This window comes from Sphaeramia orbicularis, chromosome 9 (genome assembly GCF_902148855.1).
Source record: "Sphaeramia orbicularis chromosome 9, fSphaOr1.1, whole genome shotgun sequence".
Taxonomy (NCBI): domain Eukaryota; kingdom Metazoa; phylum Chordata; class Actinopteri; order Kurtiformes; family Apogonidae; genus Sphaeramia; species Sphaeramia orbicularis.
Window position 1 is genome coordinate 26717765 of NC_043965.1, and position 18190 is coordinate 26735954.

Sequence of the window (18190 nt, forward strand, 5' to 3'; positions counted from 1 at the left end):
ACAACAAAAGTTACAAGTTTTACTGACTGAACTATTTTTGAAGTTCAGTCTCAGGGACTTTCAGTTCTGTTGAATTAGAACATTTGACAATCTAACTACATGAATTATTAGTTTTGTAATTTCTTAGTGTTTTTATGTTTTTATTGTTTATTATGAGTTGAACTGTGCTTTTTGGCCTTGTCTCTCTTCTGTCCTTCATCGCTTTGGTGTGAGGCAGACTGATGTTCTTTCACTATGGCGTCATTGTCCTGGATGAAGATCCTGACCTGAAACAGGGCAGCAGACAGTGTTCAGATTATTTTCTCTTGTCTGGCTGTTAATTAGCCTCTCGGTCACAGGACATACTACCTTTTGCAGCTGAGTCTCTGTGGCATTCACATCCACACCCTCCTCTCCTTCTATATCGCCTCCTGTCACTTCATAAAGGTTGAGGGTCGCCATCTTAATCTTTCCCAGCAGGAGTGTTTTCTTTGCAGCAGTGTCCTGAAAGTGGTTCCATTTCCGTTCCTGTATGAAGACAGGGACCACTGAATTTCATACACAAGAATGTAGTTCAGTCCTACGGCAATGTGGACAGACTTTGATCCATGTTTATGTCTGGTACCCATATGAGAGCTTCAGTACGAGTCTTTTCCAGCTCGGTCTGGAGTTGGGACAGCTGGTTGTTCTTATGCAGTATCATCAAGCGATGCTGGTCCTCCACCATCAGCAGGGCTTTCTTCTGCTGGTCAAGCTGTTCCTGTGCATCATTCTCCCGTTGAGACAGCTGATCTTTGATGAGCAGAAGACTCTCTAAATGACCTGTTAGTTCCTGCAGGTCTTCAAACTGCAACACACACACACACACGAGACAGAGAATGAGTAGAATGAGTTATGGACCAATAGGAACATGAAAAAGATGAATTGTAATAGGCATGTTATGTTTTTAGAGCTAGAAATAAATGTGTAATTTGTAACAGTAGCAGCTAGTAAAGATGAGTTTAATCCATTGTATCCTTTGACTTTAGCTGACCCTATGCCCTGCAAAAAAGACTAAAATGACAGATGGTTAAGTAAAAGCCCAGGATAAATAGCAAAGACAAATGTAGTTTAGTCACACATTGCCCTTTGATATAATAATCCTTACAATACCTTAGTGAATTTGAGTGATCGCTCCATGAAATCCTGATATACGGAGCTCTTCTCCTCTTGAAGCAGAAGCTCACATTTCCTCTCCTTCAGCTGATTATATTCCTCCTTTAATTTCTGTATCTCTGCCTCCTTTAGAAGCACCTCTTTTGTTTCTTTCTCTGCTGTCTCAAGTGTTTGGCCTGCATCTTTACCCTACATACAGGGAGAAATTTTGGACTTTAGCTGCTGAAATCAGTTGAAAAATCAATGCGTTCAGTCTCCTCAAATGTTACCTGGAGAAACTCATCATAGCTCAAGTAAAATTCCCTTATCTTAGTGGATTCTTTCAGCACTTCATCTTTGCGCTGGTGCACCCTCTCCAACGCCTGCATCAAAACACATCCAGCTGTTATCATTTATGAAGAGTTGGGGTGCATTAACAGGGAGGCAGTGAGTGACAAGAAAGAAGACGCACAACATTTAGTATTGTGATACATTAGGAGACTGTAGTTGTAAGTATTGCAGTTTTTCTGTTACTTTATGTGTCATTATACACTGTTGCCCATAAACTTGGAATAATTTTGTTTCCAGACAGATCCCTCTTTTTATTCCTATTTATACACATTAGTAATCACCTTTGACCAGGTGCAATGATTACATACTGAATCCCAGTTACACTTTATCTATCAAACATAGATCACATTATCATTTCATGAGAAAAGGTAAAAATATTTGAATCCAACTTTATGGACAACAGTGTGCAGACCTATTTAAAAAAGAATGGGGACATTTATTTTGCATTTATAGGTGAAAAAACATATCTGACATACAGGATCAACTTATCAATGATAAAAACAGGATCCAACAGAAATGATCCACTCAATATAAAGAATACTGGCTATTGTAAGATGATGATACTATTTTCATTTCGTAGTATTTTTACTTAACCCATAAAGATCCAAACAGCCTCCAAACAGCAACCAGAACCATCTACTGATCTAAACTGCCTATTACCTGTTGATCCACTTTTTCTATCAATCCATGTAAATAATTGGTGTAAAATGCAGTTTGTCATCTTTTCATGGTATGACCCATTTGGACGTTCAGAGGCTCCACATAATGAACATCATCTTCTACAACATTGATTCACCAGTAAAACCCATGGAGTTGGATCAGTGACAGTGGTTGGAAACACTTATTTTTACATTCAGTTAATAATATATATGTTTTGAAAAAGTCACTTTTTCTTCAGTTTTTCTCTATTTTGATGTAATAACCTCTGAATTTAATCTGAGTTTTTATGAACATCTACATGATCCAAGAATTAAATATAGGAAAATAGATGATTTACAATGAAAAATGCAAAACACAGAAGGTAATATTATCAGAAATGGTGATAAATCACTTAAAAAATAGTTAAATATGAAGAAAAATTCATTTGAGAACTACCATTAATGAAGCATTGGGTCTTCATGAGTTAAGCAACATTTATAATTCTGAACTTTACTTTATAATACTACACAGGCATTTCTACTCAGTTGTATTCTTACTTTGATCCTACTTAATTGGTGTAAACTAAACTAGCCTGTTCAGTGGGCTACCTGTTTGCGCTCCTCAGTTTTTCTCTACTTTGATGTAATAACCTTTGAATTTAATCTGAGTTTTTATGAACATCTATATGATCCGACAATTAAATATAGGAAAATAGATTATTTACAATGAAAAATGCAAAACACAGAAGGTAATATTATCAGAAATGGAAATAAATCATTTCAAAAATGTTAAATATAAAGAAAAATTCATGAGAACTACCATAAATGAAGCATTTGGTCTTCATGGGTTAAGCAACATTTATAATTCTGAACTTTACTTTATAATACTACACAGGCATTTCTACTCAGTTGTATTCTTACTTTGATCCCACTTCACTGGTGTAAACTAACCTAGCCTGTTCAGTGGGCTATCTGTTTGCGCTCCTCAGTTTTTCTCTATTTTGATGAAATAACCTTTGAATTTAATCTGAGTTTTTATGAACATCTATATGATCTGAGAATTTAATATAGGAAAATAGATGATTTACAATTAAAAAAATGCAAAACACAGAAGGTAATATTATCAGAAATGGTGATAAATCACTTAAAAAATAGTTAAATATAAAAAAAAAAAATCATTTGAGAACTACCATAAATGACACATTGGGTCTTCATGAGTTAAGCAACATTTATAATTCTGAACTTTACTTTATAATACTACACAGGCATTTCTACTCAGTTGTATTCTTACTTTGATACCACTTCACTGGTGTAAACTAAACTAGCCTGTTCAGTGGGCTACCTGTTTGTGCTCCTCAGTTTTTCTCTATTTTGATGTAATAACCTTTGAATTTAATCTGAGTTTTTATGAACATCTATATGATCTGAGAATTAAATATAGGAAAAAAGATGATTTACAATGAAAAATGCAAAACACAGAAGGTAATATTATCAGAAATGGTGATAAATCACTTAAAAAATGTTAAATATAAAGAAAAATTCGTTTGAGAACTACCATAAATGACGCATTGGGTCTTCATGAGTTAAGCAACATTTATCATTCTGAACTTTACTTTATAATACTACACAGGCATTTCTACTCAGTTGTATTCTTACTTTGATCCCACTTCACTGGTGTAAACTAAACTAGCCTGTTCAGTGGGCTACCTGTTTGCGCTCCTCAGTTTTTCTCTATTTTGATGTAATAACCTTTGAATTTAATCTGAGTTTTTATGAACATCTATATGATCCGAGAATTAAATATAGGAAAATAGATGATTTACAATGAAAAATGCAAAACACAGAAGGTAATATTATCATAAATGGTGATAAATCACTTAGAAAATTGTTAAATATAAAGAAAAAAATCATTTGAGAACTACCATAAATGAAGCATTGGGTCTTGATGGGTTAAGCAACATTTATAATTCTGAACTTTACTTTATAATACTACACAGGCATTTCTACTCAGTTGTATTCTTACTTTGATACCACTTCACTGGTGTAAACTAAACTAGCCTGTTCAGTGGGCTACCTGTTTGCGCTCCTCAGTTTTTCTCTATTTTGATGTAATAACCTTTGAATTTAATCTGAGTTTTTATGAACATCTATATGATCCGAGAATTAAATATAGGAAAATAGATTATTTACAATGAAAAATGCAAAACACAGAAGGTAATATTATCATAAATGGTGATAAATCACTTTAAAAATGTTAAATATAAAGAAAAACTCATTTGAGAACTACCATAATTGAAGCATTGGGTCTTCATGGGTTAAGAAACATTTATAATTCTGAACTTTACTTTATAATACTACACAGGCATTTCTACTCAGTACTTTGATCCCACTTCACTGATGTAAACTAAACTAGCCTGTTCAGTGGGCTACCTGTTTGCGCTCCTCGAATTTTGCGCTAAGTTCTGCGTCCTCCCGGCGTATCTTCTGCGTTTCAAAAAAACAGTCGGTCCAATCACGCCAGGTTCCCCCGGCGGACACCCCTCTGTTCACACACAAACACAGGACAAACTTATTAACATTGATCGCTGTGATTTTTTTTTTTTTTTTTCCTGTGGTTCACACACGCACATGAGCAGAAAAGCTCCACATACAGACTCGGTGAAACCCGCTCCTCACAGCTGGCCCTCAGATCCATGACTTGTTGCAGTCTCCAGTGGCCTTTAAAACTATTTCTAACTTTTATTAGTCTTCTCTTCCTGTTATGCTAACGAAGTTTAGCATGCTGCCCATGTGTGCGTTGCGCTGTTTCTATGGTAACGAAGAGGAGGAACTTTTAAAGGCACCGTCCATCATTACAACACCACCCTGAAAACAATCAGAAAACAGACTTATACAATATGCAGGGGTGCCGCCAGGGATTTGGGGCCCTGTGAAAATAATATCACTTTGGGCCCCTCCACTGCAACACCGGATGGAAACTGTAAGAAAACAACACTGTGCAGGTATAGATCAATATTCTGCTTACAGTAGATTTTATGAGTTTGTGCAAGATTGATGAGAAAAGTGCAAGCCATGTTTATGTTTTAAAAACATCTTTTAGAGGAGTGATATTGAAAATGGAATTATACATTTTAAAACATCTCCCTGTGGTCTTCATAAACTGTAAATGCTATGTTTGGGTCAAGGTAATAGTAGTTTTGGATTTTTAATTATAGTTTAGTTTTATTTAGTTTTGACTTTTTTTCTCTCTCTCTCTCTAATTCAGTTAGTTTTAATTAGTTTTTAGAGCAGGTTTGCTAGTTTTTATTAGTTGTCGTTTTTTCTGAATGCTTAGTTTTAGTTTAGTTTTAATATTAGTTTCAGTTTTTTCATATATTTTATCTTCCTCACCATCCTATTCAAAGAAATAAGTGAGGTTACCGTGGACCCTTTATTTGGGGGTCAGGTTAGGGTGGGTCTGACTGAACGGAGACACAAACATACGTACAGTACGACGTATAAATTACCAATAGCAGGTTGGAGGGGGTAATGTAGGTGGGGGTGCAATCAATACACAGTGTCACTTCTATACCTGTCTTATACCACTGATCTTAGACGAAATTTTCACATGTTCTATCCTGTATCAACATTGATGAAGACGAAAACTAAGGGAATTTTATCCATAATTTTTATACGTGTTAGTTAGTTTTGTAAGCACACAATACAGTTTCAGTTAGTTATGTTTTTTACTTTAATTACAGTTTTTATTAATTTCAGTTAACGAAAATGTTTTTTCAATTTTAATTTTCGTCATTTCGTTCATTTTCGTTAATGATAATAACCTTGGTTTGGGTCTGAATTCTTCATTAATTCAACTCCACAGGTCCATCTTCAACCCCATTTCTGAGTAATGACACCAGAAAGGTCGTTTTGAGCGCTGGCCCTTTAAATGTAAATGATCCACTTCACACCCCACCCCCTCCAGGTTGTTGGCTGTGCTGCTCTGTCCCGTTCAGCCACTTGTGTTCGTAAATACAACCAACAACTGAACATTTTAGGTAATCAGCTTGAAGTTTGGACATATTTTCAGTTTGGACTACAACTGCTGCTGCTGACAAACAATTATGGTGTACTCGGAGAAATGTTCGTCGGAAGTCTTGACCTTGTTTGTCCAAATGTCATGACGTAACTAGTTATAGATGTAACTAATTAAGCAGGAATTAAAACGAGTTGTAGAAATCCACTCAATGTTTGCTAAAATGAATATAAAGATAGCTTTGCAGCACCTGGAGGGTTCAAATTCAAACTTTTTGAACTATTAGGGTTCAAATACACAAATAAATGTACCAAAGACTGATAAAAGTGAGTTTAGAAAATATGACCCTTTAATGATAACAGTATGACTTTTTTTTTTTTTTTTTTTTACATTGATATGCAAGTACAAATGAAGTATAGTTTTACTTTTTGGATGGAAGTATATTTGCTAGCATTAGCCAGGAGCTCTGGCACCTGGACCAAACCATATCATGAAATAAGCAGGGGGGATTTTATTCTTTTTTTTTTTTTTTTTTTTGCCAAAAACAAAATAAAATTAATGGAAAAAAACCACATATCTTTATTATTGTCTATTGAAGCAAGCATCATTTTATGGTGATTAATAAAACAAGTGTAAAATAACGATGAATAATTTTAGCAAAAAAAAAACAACAAAAAAAACAGCTGATAAATATTCTACTATGACCATGAGCTTATTGACTATGCCTGTCAGTTCATTCAGAAGTTTAAGGCTGCAGTTTTCTTAAGAACTTTCTCACTCACACAGGCCCTGGGCATTATGACAAAAACAAATACCTCCAGCATAACTTTTGGTTGAATTAACATATTCTTTCAACCAGTCTCTACACAGTGTGAAATAATAGTCTGTATGAACCAGTTCAACCCCAACATGTACTTTATGCGTGTAGCATCTGCTGATACAAAACAGACAAACAAGAATATTACAACATCTTTTCAATTCTTTTACAGTTTGTTTTTTTTTTTTTTTTTTTACTGTGACTGAGAGCTTTCTGTACCCATAGAGTACAGCTGACATGTACAATCTACAGTAAACACATAGACTGGACAAATTCAGACATCTGTTGTGATACAGCTAAGTTTTCCTTTAGAAAAAAATTTGAATAAATGCAGTACATAATGACTGAAGCAAAGCAAATAACTCCAAAAAATAAAAATACAGCTAAAAACAAGGTGTGAAAGTATGTCTGAGTATGACTAGTAAATAATATTAACCCTTTCATGCATAGGGGTCACTCCAGTGGACATCTATTCTACAGCTGTTCTCTAATATATTCATGGGTTTTGTTGTTTTAGTTCCATATCAACCAGCACAGTGGACACTTATGCACTATCTCATACACTGACATTCATACCATTGCTGTGACTTTGCTTTACTTGATAAACCTGATCTGCAGTAACATGTTTGAGTGTAAATCAATTGCTAGTAAAAACTGGGAATATGATAAAATGTGAGAAAACATCAGTTTAGCTGCATTAAAAATGTTTTGATTTTAGAGTTTTCACACACTATATCACTTTCTGATATTGCATTCCTTCCATCAAAAATTAAACACACGGTGTCCAGTGGAGAGGACATTGTTGGAACTCCACAAAAAATTATGAAGGTAGATTTGTTTCTTTATTACTTTAACCAAAAAAAAAAAAAAAAATTTCATTAAAAGAAAAAAAATCAATTAAAAAATTTTTTTTCACTTCAGTCAAAGAAAAAAACGTGTTCAAATGCAATTTTTGGGTCGTAAATTTTTTTTCATTCAAACACTTTTTTTTAATTTATAATTTTTTTTTAGTTAAAGCAATAAAGAAACAAATCTACCTTCATAAAAAAACAGGTTTATTTAAAAAAAAAATCAGTTGCATTGTTTTTTCATGCCTAAAGAATAAAAACACTCAGGAAAAAAATCTCGACTAAGGTTCTCATAATTCATGCATGAAAGGGTTAATAGAGTTAGCTATTATGATATTGCATTGCTTAACTGACCTGACAAAAAGGCTGTGATTTGATTCCTGAGCCTCTGAGCTGGTGCAGTTACTAGTATGACTTGGTAAACTGTTACAGTAAAGAGGTCCTTGGAATCTGATGGAAGTGTGAAAGAGTTGTTCTGATGAGGGTAGGATGAAGAATATCGGGTGACCAGAAACCAATTTTTTTTGTTACTGTTGTACTGCATCACATATTCCCATGGTGTTTTTGACCTATCTTAGCTTTTTTTTTTTTTGCCATATGTTCCTTTGCATTTTGCATTACATTGGTAGCATCCTTTACAAATCAATGAGAACCGAATGTCGATTGAAAAGTTCAGGGGCATTACCGATTCATAAATGAGAAAGACATTTCTGAGATCTGTGTTAACCGCTTTGAAAAAGGGCGTGAAACCAGTCAGGAAGTGTTAGCTCATGTCTGCGAGGGTGATGATGAAGATCACGTGTATCTATTTTATCTGAGTCTGAGAACTGTAATGCTTCCTGGAATAAGGGTTTCTGTTCTGTACAGTCTCTTGGGGTATTTTTATATCAGTTGCCTGGATAATCTGTGGCTTTGACAAGAAAATATACTCTTCATCATTATCCAGTGTGATGAATGTTAACTTCACAGAAAGCACAACATCATTACTTCCAGACACTTACTGTAATGTAGTTCTTCTAAAAAACCAAAATACAAGACGACTTCCTGTAAACAGCTCTGTCTGCAGGGGATTTCATCGTGGCAACGTATAACACCCACATGTTTTGTAAAAATTTGTGATCTGCATTCACTTCAATAGAAACCAGTGATGTGACCCCTGAAACATGAGGTTCAGATATATGATTGATAGGTGTTACCGCGATATGATGTGTGATTTTTTCACTTTAAGCACCAGAATCACACTTTATGTCACACCTTTCCCCCTGCTGTTGCTTTAACAACACTGGACAGTGCACGCACACATGTGGTAACGTGCTCCTCGCCAAGCACAAGAGTGACAGACACAGGAGACGCTGATGACACTTTGTTGTAAACATGTCAAAACCTGAGCAGTTGTGAAATTAGGCCTACACTTCTGATCAAAGAAATATAAAATAACAGATGCAAGACTATGGAGTTGGATAAGCACTCATATGATGAAATACCCACGGACCTGCAGTGGATGAAAATCCAAATTAAAAGTGAGAAAATAGCTAAAGAAACATCATGAAGGGTAGAAATGTAATTGTTGGTGACACAGCTCTCTACAATTCAAGGGCATTTGGATTTGCTTTCCCATGGATTTATTCAAAGTGTACATTTGGGGAACTTACATCCAATGAGATAAAGACATAGTGCACTATCTATTTATCATTAATCAATAAGGTGAAAGCAGCATATTTCTGTACTCATACCTCCTGTAATCACCTTTAAAGAATGAATGAGTTATTGTGTCAGTTTCTGGATTTCAGCTCACATAATGGAAATACTAAGTGCTATTATTTTTGCATAATAAAAGCCAGGTGTGGTGAAGATGGTGATGCTGGCAGTGACAGCAACTAGACCAGAAAAATGCATCTGCTAATGTAGAAGTGTGTTGTTCCCGCACCAACACACAAAAAAATGAGTCCAGAAAATGGTGGAGATGCAGGGAATTGGCAAACTAAGAGGCAGTGAAGGGGAAAAACAACAACACAGGATAGCTAGAGGCAGAGATGCAGCTGTATCCATTTTTGATGAATGAAAGGGTTGCTGCACATACACACACAGTATTAATACTAATGGAACAATGCAATTATAATGAAAGCATGTTGTGTGAGGTGATGGGCATAGTGTGAGGGTGAGGAGATGGAGACATCACACCCATGTAAACACCAGCCAACCTTTTAACAGCTGAGGAGGAAGATGAACAGGTCAAAACCTATAACGGTAAACACTAAACCCAGATGATGTTGAAAGGTACCACATGTTAACCATTCTATTAGTAAATGTCCCCTACCTTTCTCCCATAAGTAGCTTCAATGAGAAATTATTCATTAAGTTATTTAAATTTAAAAGAAAATAAATCATACCATTAGGAAGTGGAATATTTATTTCCCTGACACTATTTCATCGATGTTCTATTACTGCCTTTCCCAAACTTAGGGTTGAGACCCAAAATAAGTTAGAGAGCTGTTTTTACTGGGTTGCCAAATATCATAAGCAATGACCAAAACCACTTGAAAAGCATGAAGTCATAAAGATGTAATGGAACAACCTCAAAAACAAGATGAAAACAATAATTAAAAAATGTAAGAGATGTAAAAAACACAGGAAATGGAAAAGATTAAGTAATACAGAAATGTTATTAAGACACAAAAAATTATGTTACAAGACAAAAATGATGAAAGTGATGGCAATGACAAAACAAGTAACAAAATAAAAAGTGTAAAAAATAAAAAATAAAAATAAAACTTCTGGGTCCTAAAGTGACACAAAACTGGTCATAGACAGAGAATTTATACCTGGTCGTGAATGGAGCAGGTTCATTCGACAATTATATTGACTTCAGCATTTAAACAGACCGTTTTTAGACATTAATTGAATTTTTAATGTTCTAAGGCTAAATTCTTGGTCTCTTGGAGCTCTGCAACAGCTGCTTTGACTTTTTATGTAAAGTCATAGACAAGTCTTGTAAGACTTGTTTTTCCCATGTTTACGTTGCCTCAACATTCAATTAAAATGGAATTTATATATGTATCTTTTAAATATTTTGGACATTATATTACAATTATATTGATATCTTATACTCTCTATTCTGACTTGGCTCTAATTTGTACATCACCTGCAACATATTTTGGAAATTGTTTATAAAAAAATATGCTTTTGTTTGCTCATGGAAAGAGTAATGTGTAAATTAAACCAATTCTGCTATTTTACTCTTTGAGATCCACTCAAGGGAAGGCTTTAAAGAACAGAAAACAGTCAACAAAAGAAGAAAAGTCATTCATATTACCAGTTAAATCTTGAGTTCCACTCATACACTCTAACACACACAGACACACATCTGCACATCTCTATGCACACACACAGAAGCTGGCACACTTGCCTGGTAACAAACATTTAAGCATCCATTATTAAAGGTCAACAGTGTGGTGCAAACAGATATTGAGAGGAAGTCTGTGTTTATGCTAATGCCTTGTCAGACAGAGGGGGCAGCAGCTCTCTGACACCATCTATTAATAATGAGACACGATCGCAGATATGCACTCTGTAGGAACCAAACAATGCTGCTCCTGGCAAACAATGGCATCTGACATCAGGCTGAGTGAGTGCTATGAAATCAGGCCGTGTGTGCATGCGGCGTTTGGGAGGGGTGAAGTGTGTGAATGGATTTGTTTGTTTATTGATGTTTATGTTTTGTGTTTGTTTCACACCAGTGGTCTTGTCAAGCCTGTTTGCAAACAAGCTTGTACACAAGAGGCAACAAGCCTCCAAAAATGTGCAGGCAACCGAAAGACAAGGACAGGAAGGTCTGCATGAAGCTGAGGCACAGGGGAGGCCCACAGGAAACATGAAGGTATGCTGCTTATGATTTTAACACAAGATAACACTTTAAATTATGGTACACACATCCACTATTACCAATCTGTTCATTAACATACATATCAGTTGCATAATTCTGCTTAATTAGTCATTATAAAGCATTAATACTTGTTCTCCCTGGTCATGTTCTGGAACTTCTAGGCCATTAACTCACAGTTTTGCTTCAGTCACCTCTTAATTGCTGCTTATCAATAATCAGTAAGAACCTTGTGCTTGATTTATGATCTTATATGTCAGTAGAGATTGTCAGCTTTAGGTTTTACCACAAATCAGGACAGTTTATAGTACATGTATGTGATACAAAACCAAAATCATACTTAGACTCCCTGTGTCTTATTTTACCTATGCTTCTGAATCATGATGCACAAGACTTGATTGTAACTTACAGAAAAAGCACAGACATGGTCAAAAAAAGAGAAAACTTAGAAAACTTAGGGTTTATAGTTTCCTGATTAACTCAGATTATGTTTCACATGCTATATAAGTTCTGCATGTATAATAATGATGTCTAAAAAAGCCAATGTGCTTCTAAAACATATTCTAATATGCATCCAGTTAATGGTTGAAAATTGTGCATCTTAATATAAATATAACAAACAAAACCATGACTTCAGTCAGACATGTCCTTTATTTTTTATTTTTGCATGATCATCTGTTCATATGGCTCAAGCAGTTGTGGCCAAAAATGTGTTTTGTGAGGTCACACCAACATTGACCTTTGGTTACATTTGACAACCAAAATCTCTAGGTTCATTCTGATGCCCGTGTAAGTGTAAGGGCGTTTTCACACAACGTACTGGAGTCCATACTGTACTTAGATTCGTTCATACGTTTCCCACAGATGTTGCATTCACAGGTGCTTACTGCAGCCCGTGCCCGACTACAAATGGGTGTTACAGGGCTGAAACAGTAGGTGGGGGTGTGGAAGGAATTCTGTCGCTATCCTACAAACGCGGAAGTCAGAAGAAGACAAACCCTTACCTATCTGTTTGCCTGTTTGAGGCAAAGAGAAGCAGAGTGACCTTTGTTGTCCCTGATATATCACCGAGTGGTTCGGTTGATAAGGCGAGCCCATGCAGCGCAGATCCAAGGTTTTTTCAGGAGACAACTGGAGCACCGTCTATGGTCTAGTAGTGCTTCCGTTGTCAGAATGGTGATTAGGTCACTTCCGGTCTCAGGCACGGATCACATTCACATGGCAATGTACAGTGCTGGAGTACGGGCAGTCCAGACCCAGGAATGTCTTCTCAACTGGATTCGGGCACAGTAACAGAGCATGGAACGGTTGCATTCACATGGCTAAAATTAAGCGGACTTTGGGGTCAAACATACTCAGATAGGGACTCAGTACGCTGCGTGAAAACGCCCTAAGATTTTTGTTCAGCCATTACCATATTACAAGAGAAAATGATTCTTCATGCAGCAACATTCTCTTAAGTTTCTCATATTTTCTCTTAGCTTTTCATTCAGAGAGAAATGTGCTGAATGTAGAATCTCATGTGATTGTAAATTGGATGGGCATGGCTGATTAACATATGTGATGCCCACTAAACACCATAAAAGGGCAGGTGTTGTGCCATGTGCAAAGAGCTGACCTTGGGTTTGCAGTTTCAGAGATATCACCAAAAAAGGGAAGTGAAATCAAAATACTTTTAAATCAAATGAAACAAAGGAAACATGTAATCTTTCGGTGTGTCAGTACCAGTGTTACAGGAATAGAAAAAACCCAGCAGTGGAAACACATACGTGATGCTGTGAATGCCGTGTCAGCAGAGAGACGACCAGATGGAAGATGGAGGACCATAACTTTTTTTTTTCCTCTCCAAGAAAAGCTGAAAGGACTTACTGGATCCCCCATTTATTATTTATTTATGGGCTAACGTGACAAAAACAGATTTGAAGGGTAACAAGTTGAAGTGAAAAATATTTATTTCTACTGTATCCCAAAGACGTCCTTTTGTTTAATTATTTATTTTTGTTTTTATGATTTCTGATACAAAGGTGTCCAGTCATACATCATAGAAATCAATCATAAAAATTCCTCTAAAACATGAAATAATCTGAATTAGATTGTATTATGTGTTTCTGTGTTCCTAAAATTCAAAACATGTCTTTCAAAGCACTGAGTTAATACTTCCTGGGCTGTGATGTTTTTTTTTTTTTAATCTTGGTAAGAGTTTAATCGGCTTCTCGTAAAAATTTAATCTTACCTGGAATAAGAGCAAAAGTAAGAAAATGTTGGTTAATTCCACAAATCTATGGGTACTAACAAAATAAGAGAATATGTAGGATACAACAAAAATAAGATAAAATGTGTTCATATGAGGTTTCTTGTATGATGCTCATTGTGTTTTTAAATGTAATGGGGATCTACTGATGGGCAGCCTTTTGTCTGAATGCATAGCGGTGAACACTATTTGAAAGTAGCTGTTTTACAGGTTACAAGATACATCTGCCAGGCAAATTCTTTGTAAGTATTCAATAATTTTCTGTGAAATGCATTAATTACCTTAGCCTTAAAAAAATCCTCCTACAGCAACATATCCTAGCACAATAGAATTCCCTCTAATTAAAAAATCCTTTTGCATCTGTATATTTTTAAAGCACTGGTACGTGGACTAATCATCTCAGTCCTGTTAAACCCCTGTAGCCTGGGGGATTGTGAGGGGCCACAGCAGCTCTGTACAGTGAGCAAACAAGCAGAGTGAAGTCCTGCTGGTAGTGATATCATTATGTGTGCCCGGTCTGGACAAGGGGACCAGAGCGAGGTCAGGGGGTATAGGGTGTAATCTCTTGTTTGAAAAGGTTTCTGTGTGTCAGTATGTGTGTGTATGTCTGTCTTTGTTTTGTGTGTCTTTGTCTTCATGCGAGTGTATTTGTGTATCTATATTTCCGTGTGTGTGTGTGTGTGTGTGTGTGTGTGTGTGTGTGTGGAGGATTAGCGTGCCTCTCCAGTCCTCTGGCTGTAATCAGACGGGACACTGGCTCCATGACGGCCCACTACCCCCTCCACCACCCACTGGGGGAGCGCCTCTATCCCTTTCACCCTGTCATGTGTGTTTGGCTGCCAGTCTTGGGACTTTCGCAGTATGTAAGGAGTTAAAACAATTATTTTCACTCACATCACACACAGTCCTTATTAAAAATGTTACTTTTGCTGGAGACTAGAAATCAAAGAATGACACGAAAATCAACAAGACAACCATCTGTAGTTGGATCCAAACCTTGACTATATGTGTGAAACGTACATAAGGAAAAAATGAGACAGTACAATCACATTTTCACTTGAATTGTACAAATACGCCACAGCAGTAGTGACTAAAAGTGAGAGTCCAGCATGAGAGGGACAGATAAAGCAGTTCCATCAGGCAGTGACAGTTTCAGGGGTCGTCAGATAAACAACCATCACTGATCAGGTTAGTCTGAGCCCTCTGACCCCCGACTGGCCCGTCTGCTGTTAGTTTGACCTTTAACCTCTCCCTTTGTCTTTTAGACGCAACATGCAGGACAACCCAAGCGCTCCCACCCGCACGTACACACACACACACACACACACACACAATCCTACTTGGCCTCTTATCCTTGACAGCCCCTATGCTCATATTAAGATCTACTTCAGTGATTTCAGAGCTGTTTCAGCCATAAACTCTCATTTAGGGGGAAATTAGCTTCGGTCTGAGTCTTGTTACTATACTGTCCTTAACAGCATTAGACCATTCTTGTGGCTTTTAAATAACAGCCAGGATGGATAGTACCATTCCAATAAACCTCTGCAATCCTACTTTCTTACATTGTAAGTAATGGCCAAGCATTCATTGTTTTACTTTTTTAATGTCATTGTGCTTTCTTCTCAGTGCTGTATAGTGCTTATTGATTTAAATACGTACTGCCTGCAAGAATATTAACATATACTTAAAGCATTATTGTGTTCCTCGCATCCATCAGCTGCTTTTACAGTGCTGCACTCTCAACAATCCTGTTTATGGCTTGTTTTATGTAAAAAAACAAAACAAAAATCAAGTAGTCCCCTTAAAACTATGGCTAGAGGTTAAGGGAAAGTCCAGCTGCACAGGTCAAAGATTGTTTGCAGTTTCATGTACCTAAATGGGCAGATGCTTCCTTGACTTTCCAGCTCTGCATCTGCATCTAGTCCTTTACACAGGAGGGACTAAGCACCATCAGAGAGACAGAGCACCAGCAGACCCATAGAGGGGGACCTTAATCAACTTTACCAATTACACTCCATCTCAGACCACTTATTCTACACAAAATGGCATCACTAATGCTGGATGTCACACAAATGCCTCTCAGTGTCCTGCAAGAGACTCCAAATACACATTTATACATTCAAACCAATAGTACATGCAGTAATTAAATAAGCTTTATAGGTCTTTGATGTCTTTTAAAAAAGCTTATTTTGCAAGAGGAACCATGTATAGTGTATAGTTGAGGAGCAACATACAATAGAGCGGGAACCCTTCTCCGAACTTGGTCCCACTCCAGTTTATTCACTATAGAATAAATTTACGTCTGCAGGCGAAATGAGTGACATTTAAAAATGCTCAGTCTTTCTCTTTTATAAACAAGCGGCTTCGCAACAGATTAAAAAGAAGAGTGCATTTGATTTTCTTTTCTCTGTGTGCGTTAGAAACTACACTGACGGGTGAATTTGGAAACAATGAAAAAGGGAGAAAATGTGAAGGGTTAGAATGTGTGTGCATGTGTGTTTGAGTGTGTGTCTGTGTGTGTGTTTGGGTGTTGTCGGGCCGATAATGATAAGCACCACTTAGGCTCTTTGATCACAAAGATTCATCAATCTGCTGTCTAACCAGTGCATCTGAGAAAGTCCTCTCCTGATGGATGAAGATCCTTTACACACACACACACACACACACAAACACCAGCTCACTGTGTTTAATATTACTTTACCGCTTTAGCCAGAGCTTTACTCTCCCCGCCACGCAGAGGTCAGCGCAGAGCTCTGTTACTGTACATGCAAGCATGAAGAAATGTCATCCATCTTCAGAGCTGGAGGCCCCAAAGACCTCTTTCTCTCCTTCTCTGTTTCCCTCCCCTTTTCTCTCTCCCCCTCCCTTTCCTGGCTGGGGATTGTCTGGAGACAAAGGGTTAAGGAGGAACAGACCCTCTGAAGAGCTGCCTGCTTAACCTCTGGCCTCATGGTGTAGGAGAAAGAGAGAGAGAAAGGAAGAAAGAGAGTGAAGAACGAAAAGAGAGAAGTGTGGTAACCCTGCAGATTCTTATTGAAGGGAATTAAGTTAGAGATAGAAGATTTTATAGCCTTTGTTAATACAGTTCAGAGAGTTCCTTCCATTTGTTTCTTTTTAGATTTTAGTGTTTTATGTTTGTAAAATACTAAAAACAAATGAATCTGAGCAGGTGAAAGGTGTAAGAGGTTAACTTTGACATAGAAACATGAGAGGAAGGTGGGAGGGTGAATGTGTGAGAGCATGGGAGTTGAAGAGTAAAGTAGGTGGATGAAAGGGGGGGCACCAGCACACCACCGCTGCTGCCGCCCCACGGACCCCTCCTCTCTCTCCTGGCAGCAGGTTGTCAGTGAGGGGGTCCAGCTGGTGGAGACTGAAGATGCCAAACAACCTGTCAGAGATAAGAAGAGGCGGACAAGGTATGCGCAGGACCCCAACACCCCCTGCACTCGGAGGGGTTCACTGCTGAGTGGAAGAGCTGGGCAACAGACACTCAGCTCTGTACCTGATAAGACGGCACACTTTCAAGACTTTAAACAATACTCTATGCAAAAAGTGAAATCTAATCCCAGTGAAAGATTAGCTAGTTTTTTGGGGTTTTTTGCTTGACATGCAGTTTTATGTTAGAGGATGTCCCTAAGATGACACTAACATTTTAGTACTGGTTCTGAGTAAGTTGATGCTTGAAACTATAATTACCAGAAATACATGGTTGTCTGAGTGGTTTGACACAAACACAAACAAGTGTTAGTGTCAGGACTGCTTTGTTGGATTTCAAGAATGTTATCCATATTAACTCTTTACTTTGAAAAAAGACAATAAACAAATTGCATTGACACAACAATCATACATCTCTATCTATAGACAAAGTACAGAACTGAACTAAGTATTTTTCATTTAATCTTATCCATTTCCAAAAAAGTAATTTTGTTGCATATAGACATATTTATTGTTAATCTGGGTGCACTCTTGTGGGTCCATTGTCCTTTTCTGTTTGCAGATTAATTTTGCTAATTTAAGTAATTTTCGCTGTTTGTCCAGATCAGCACGACATCCCCCAGTGTCTGGTGCTGAATGTGATTGCTGCAGTTTTGGAAAGCGCATGCAGGAGAAGAAGCAGGCTACTGCAGTTATCAGGTCCTTCATATTGATACATGCATTTAAACTGCACTGCACTTAAAAGAGTTTCCACACGTACTTTAAATAACCCCCTGGGAATGTTAATTGTTGGTCTCTGCTGTGTTTTTTTGTCCATTCACAAAGAAGACCACTACAACCAA

The 18190-nt window shown here is 37.1% G+C and overlaps 1 protein-coding gene across 1 annotated transcript; it reads right to left on the reverse strand.

The window, feature by feature from the left end:
* Positions 1-107: 107 nt before the first annotated feature.
* On the reverse strand, positions 108-4823 carry cfap73 (cilia and flagella associated protein 73). Its single transcript, XM_030144179.1, has 7 exons — positions 4754-4823; positions 4533-4644; positions 1404-1496; positions 1132-1323; positions 605-826; positions 349-507; positions 108-266 (listed from the first exon to the last, which is right to left on the reverse strand). Exons 1-7 carry the CDS (start codon positions 4795-4797, stop codon positions 141-143), a joined length of 948 nt encoding a protein of 315 aa, XP_030000039.1. The 5' UTR covers positions 4798-4823; the 3' UTR covers positions 108-140.
* Positions 4824-18190: the final 13367 nt, after the last annotated feature.

Coding starts and splice junctions, on each gene's coding strand:
- cfap73 (XM_030144179.1), bottom strand. CDS start 4,797: ATGGATCTGAGGGCCAGCTGTGAGGAGCGGGTTTCACCGAGTCT. Junction 4,645..4,753: donor GAGCGGGTTTCACCGAGTCT/GTATGTGGAGCT, acceptor GTGTGTGAACAG/AGGGGTGTCCGCCGGGGGAA. Junction 1,324..1,403: donor GCTATGATGAGTTTCTCCAG/GTAACATTTGAG, acceptor CCCTGTATGTAG/GGTAAAGATGCAGGCCAAAC.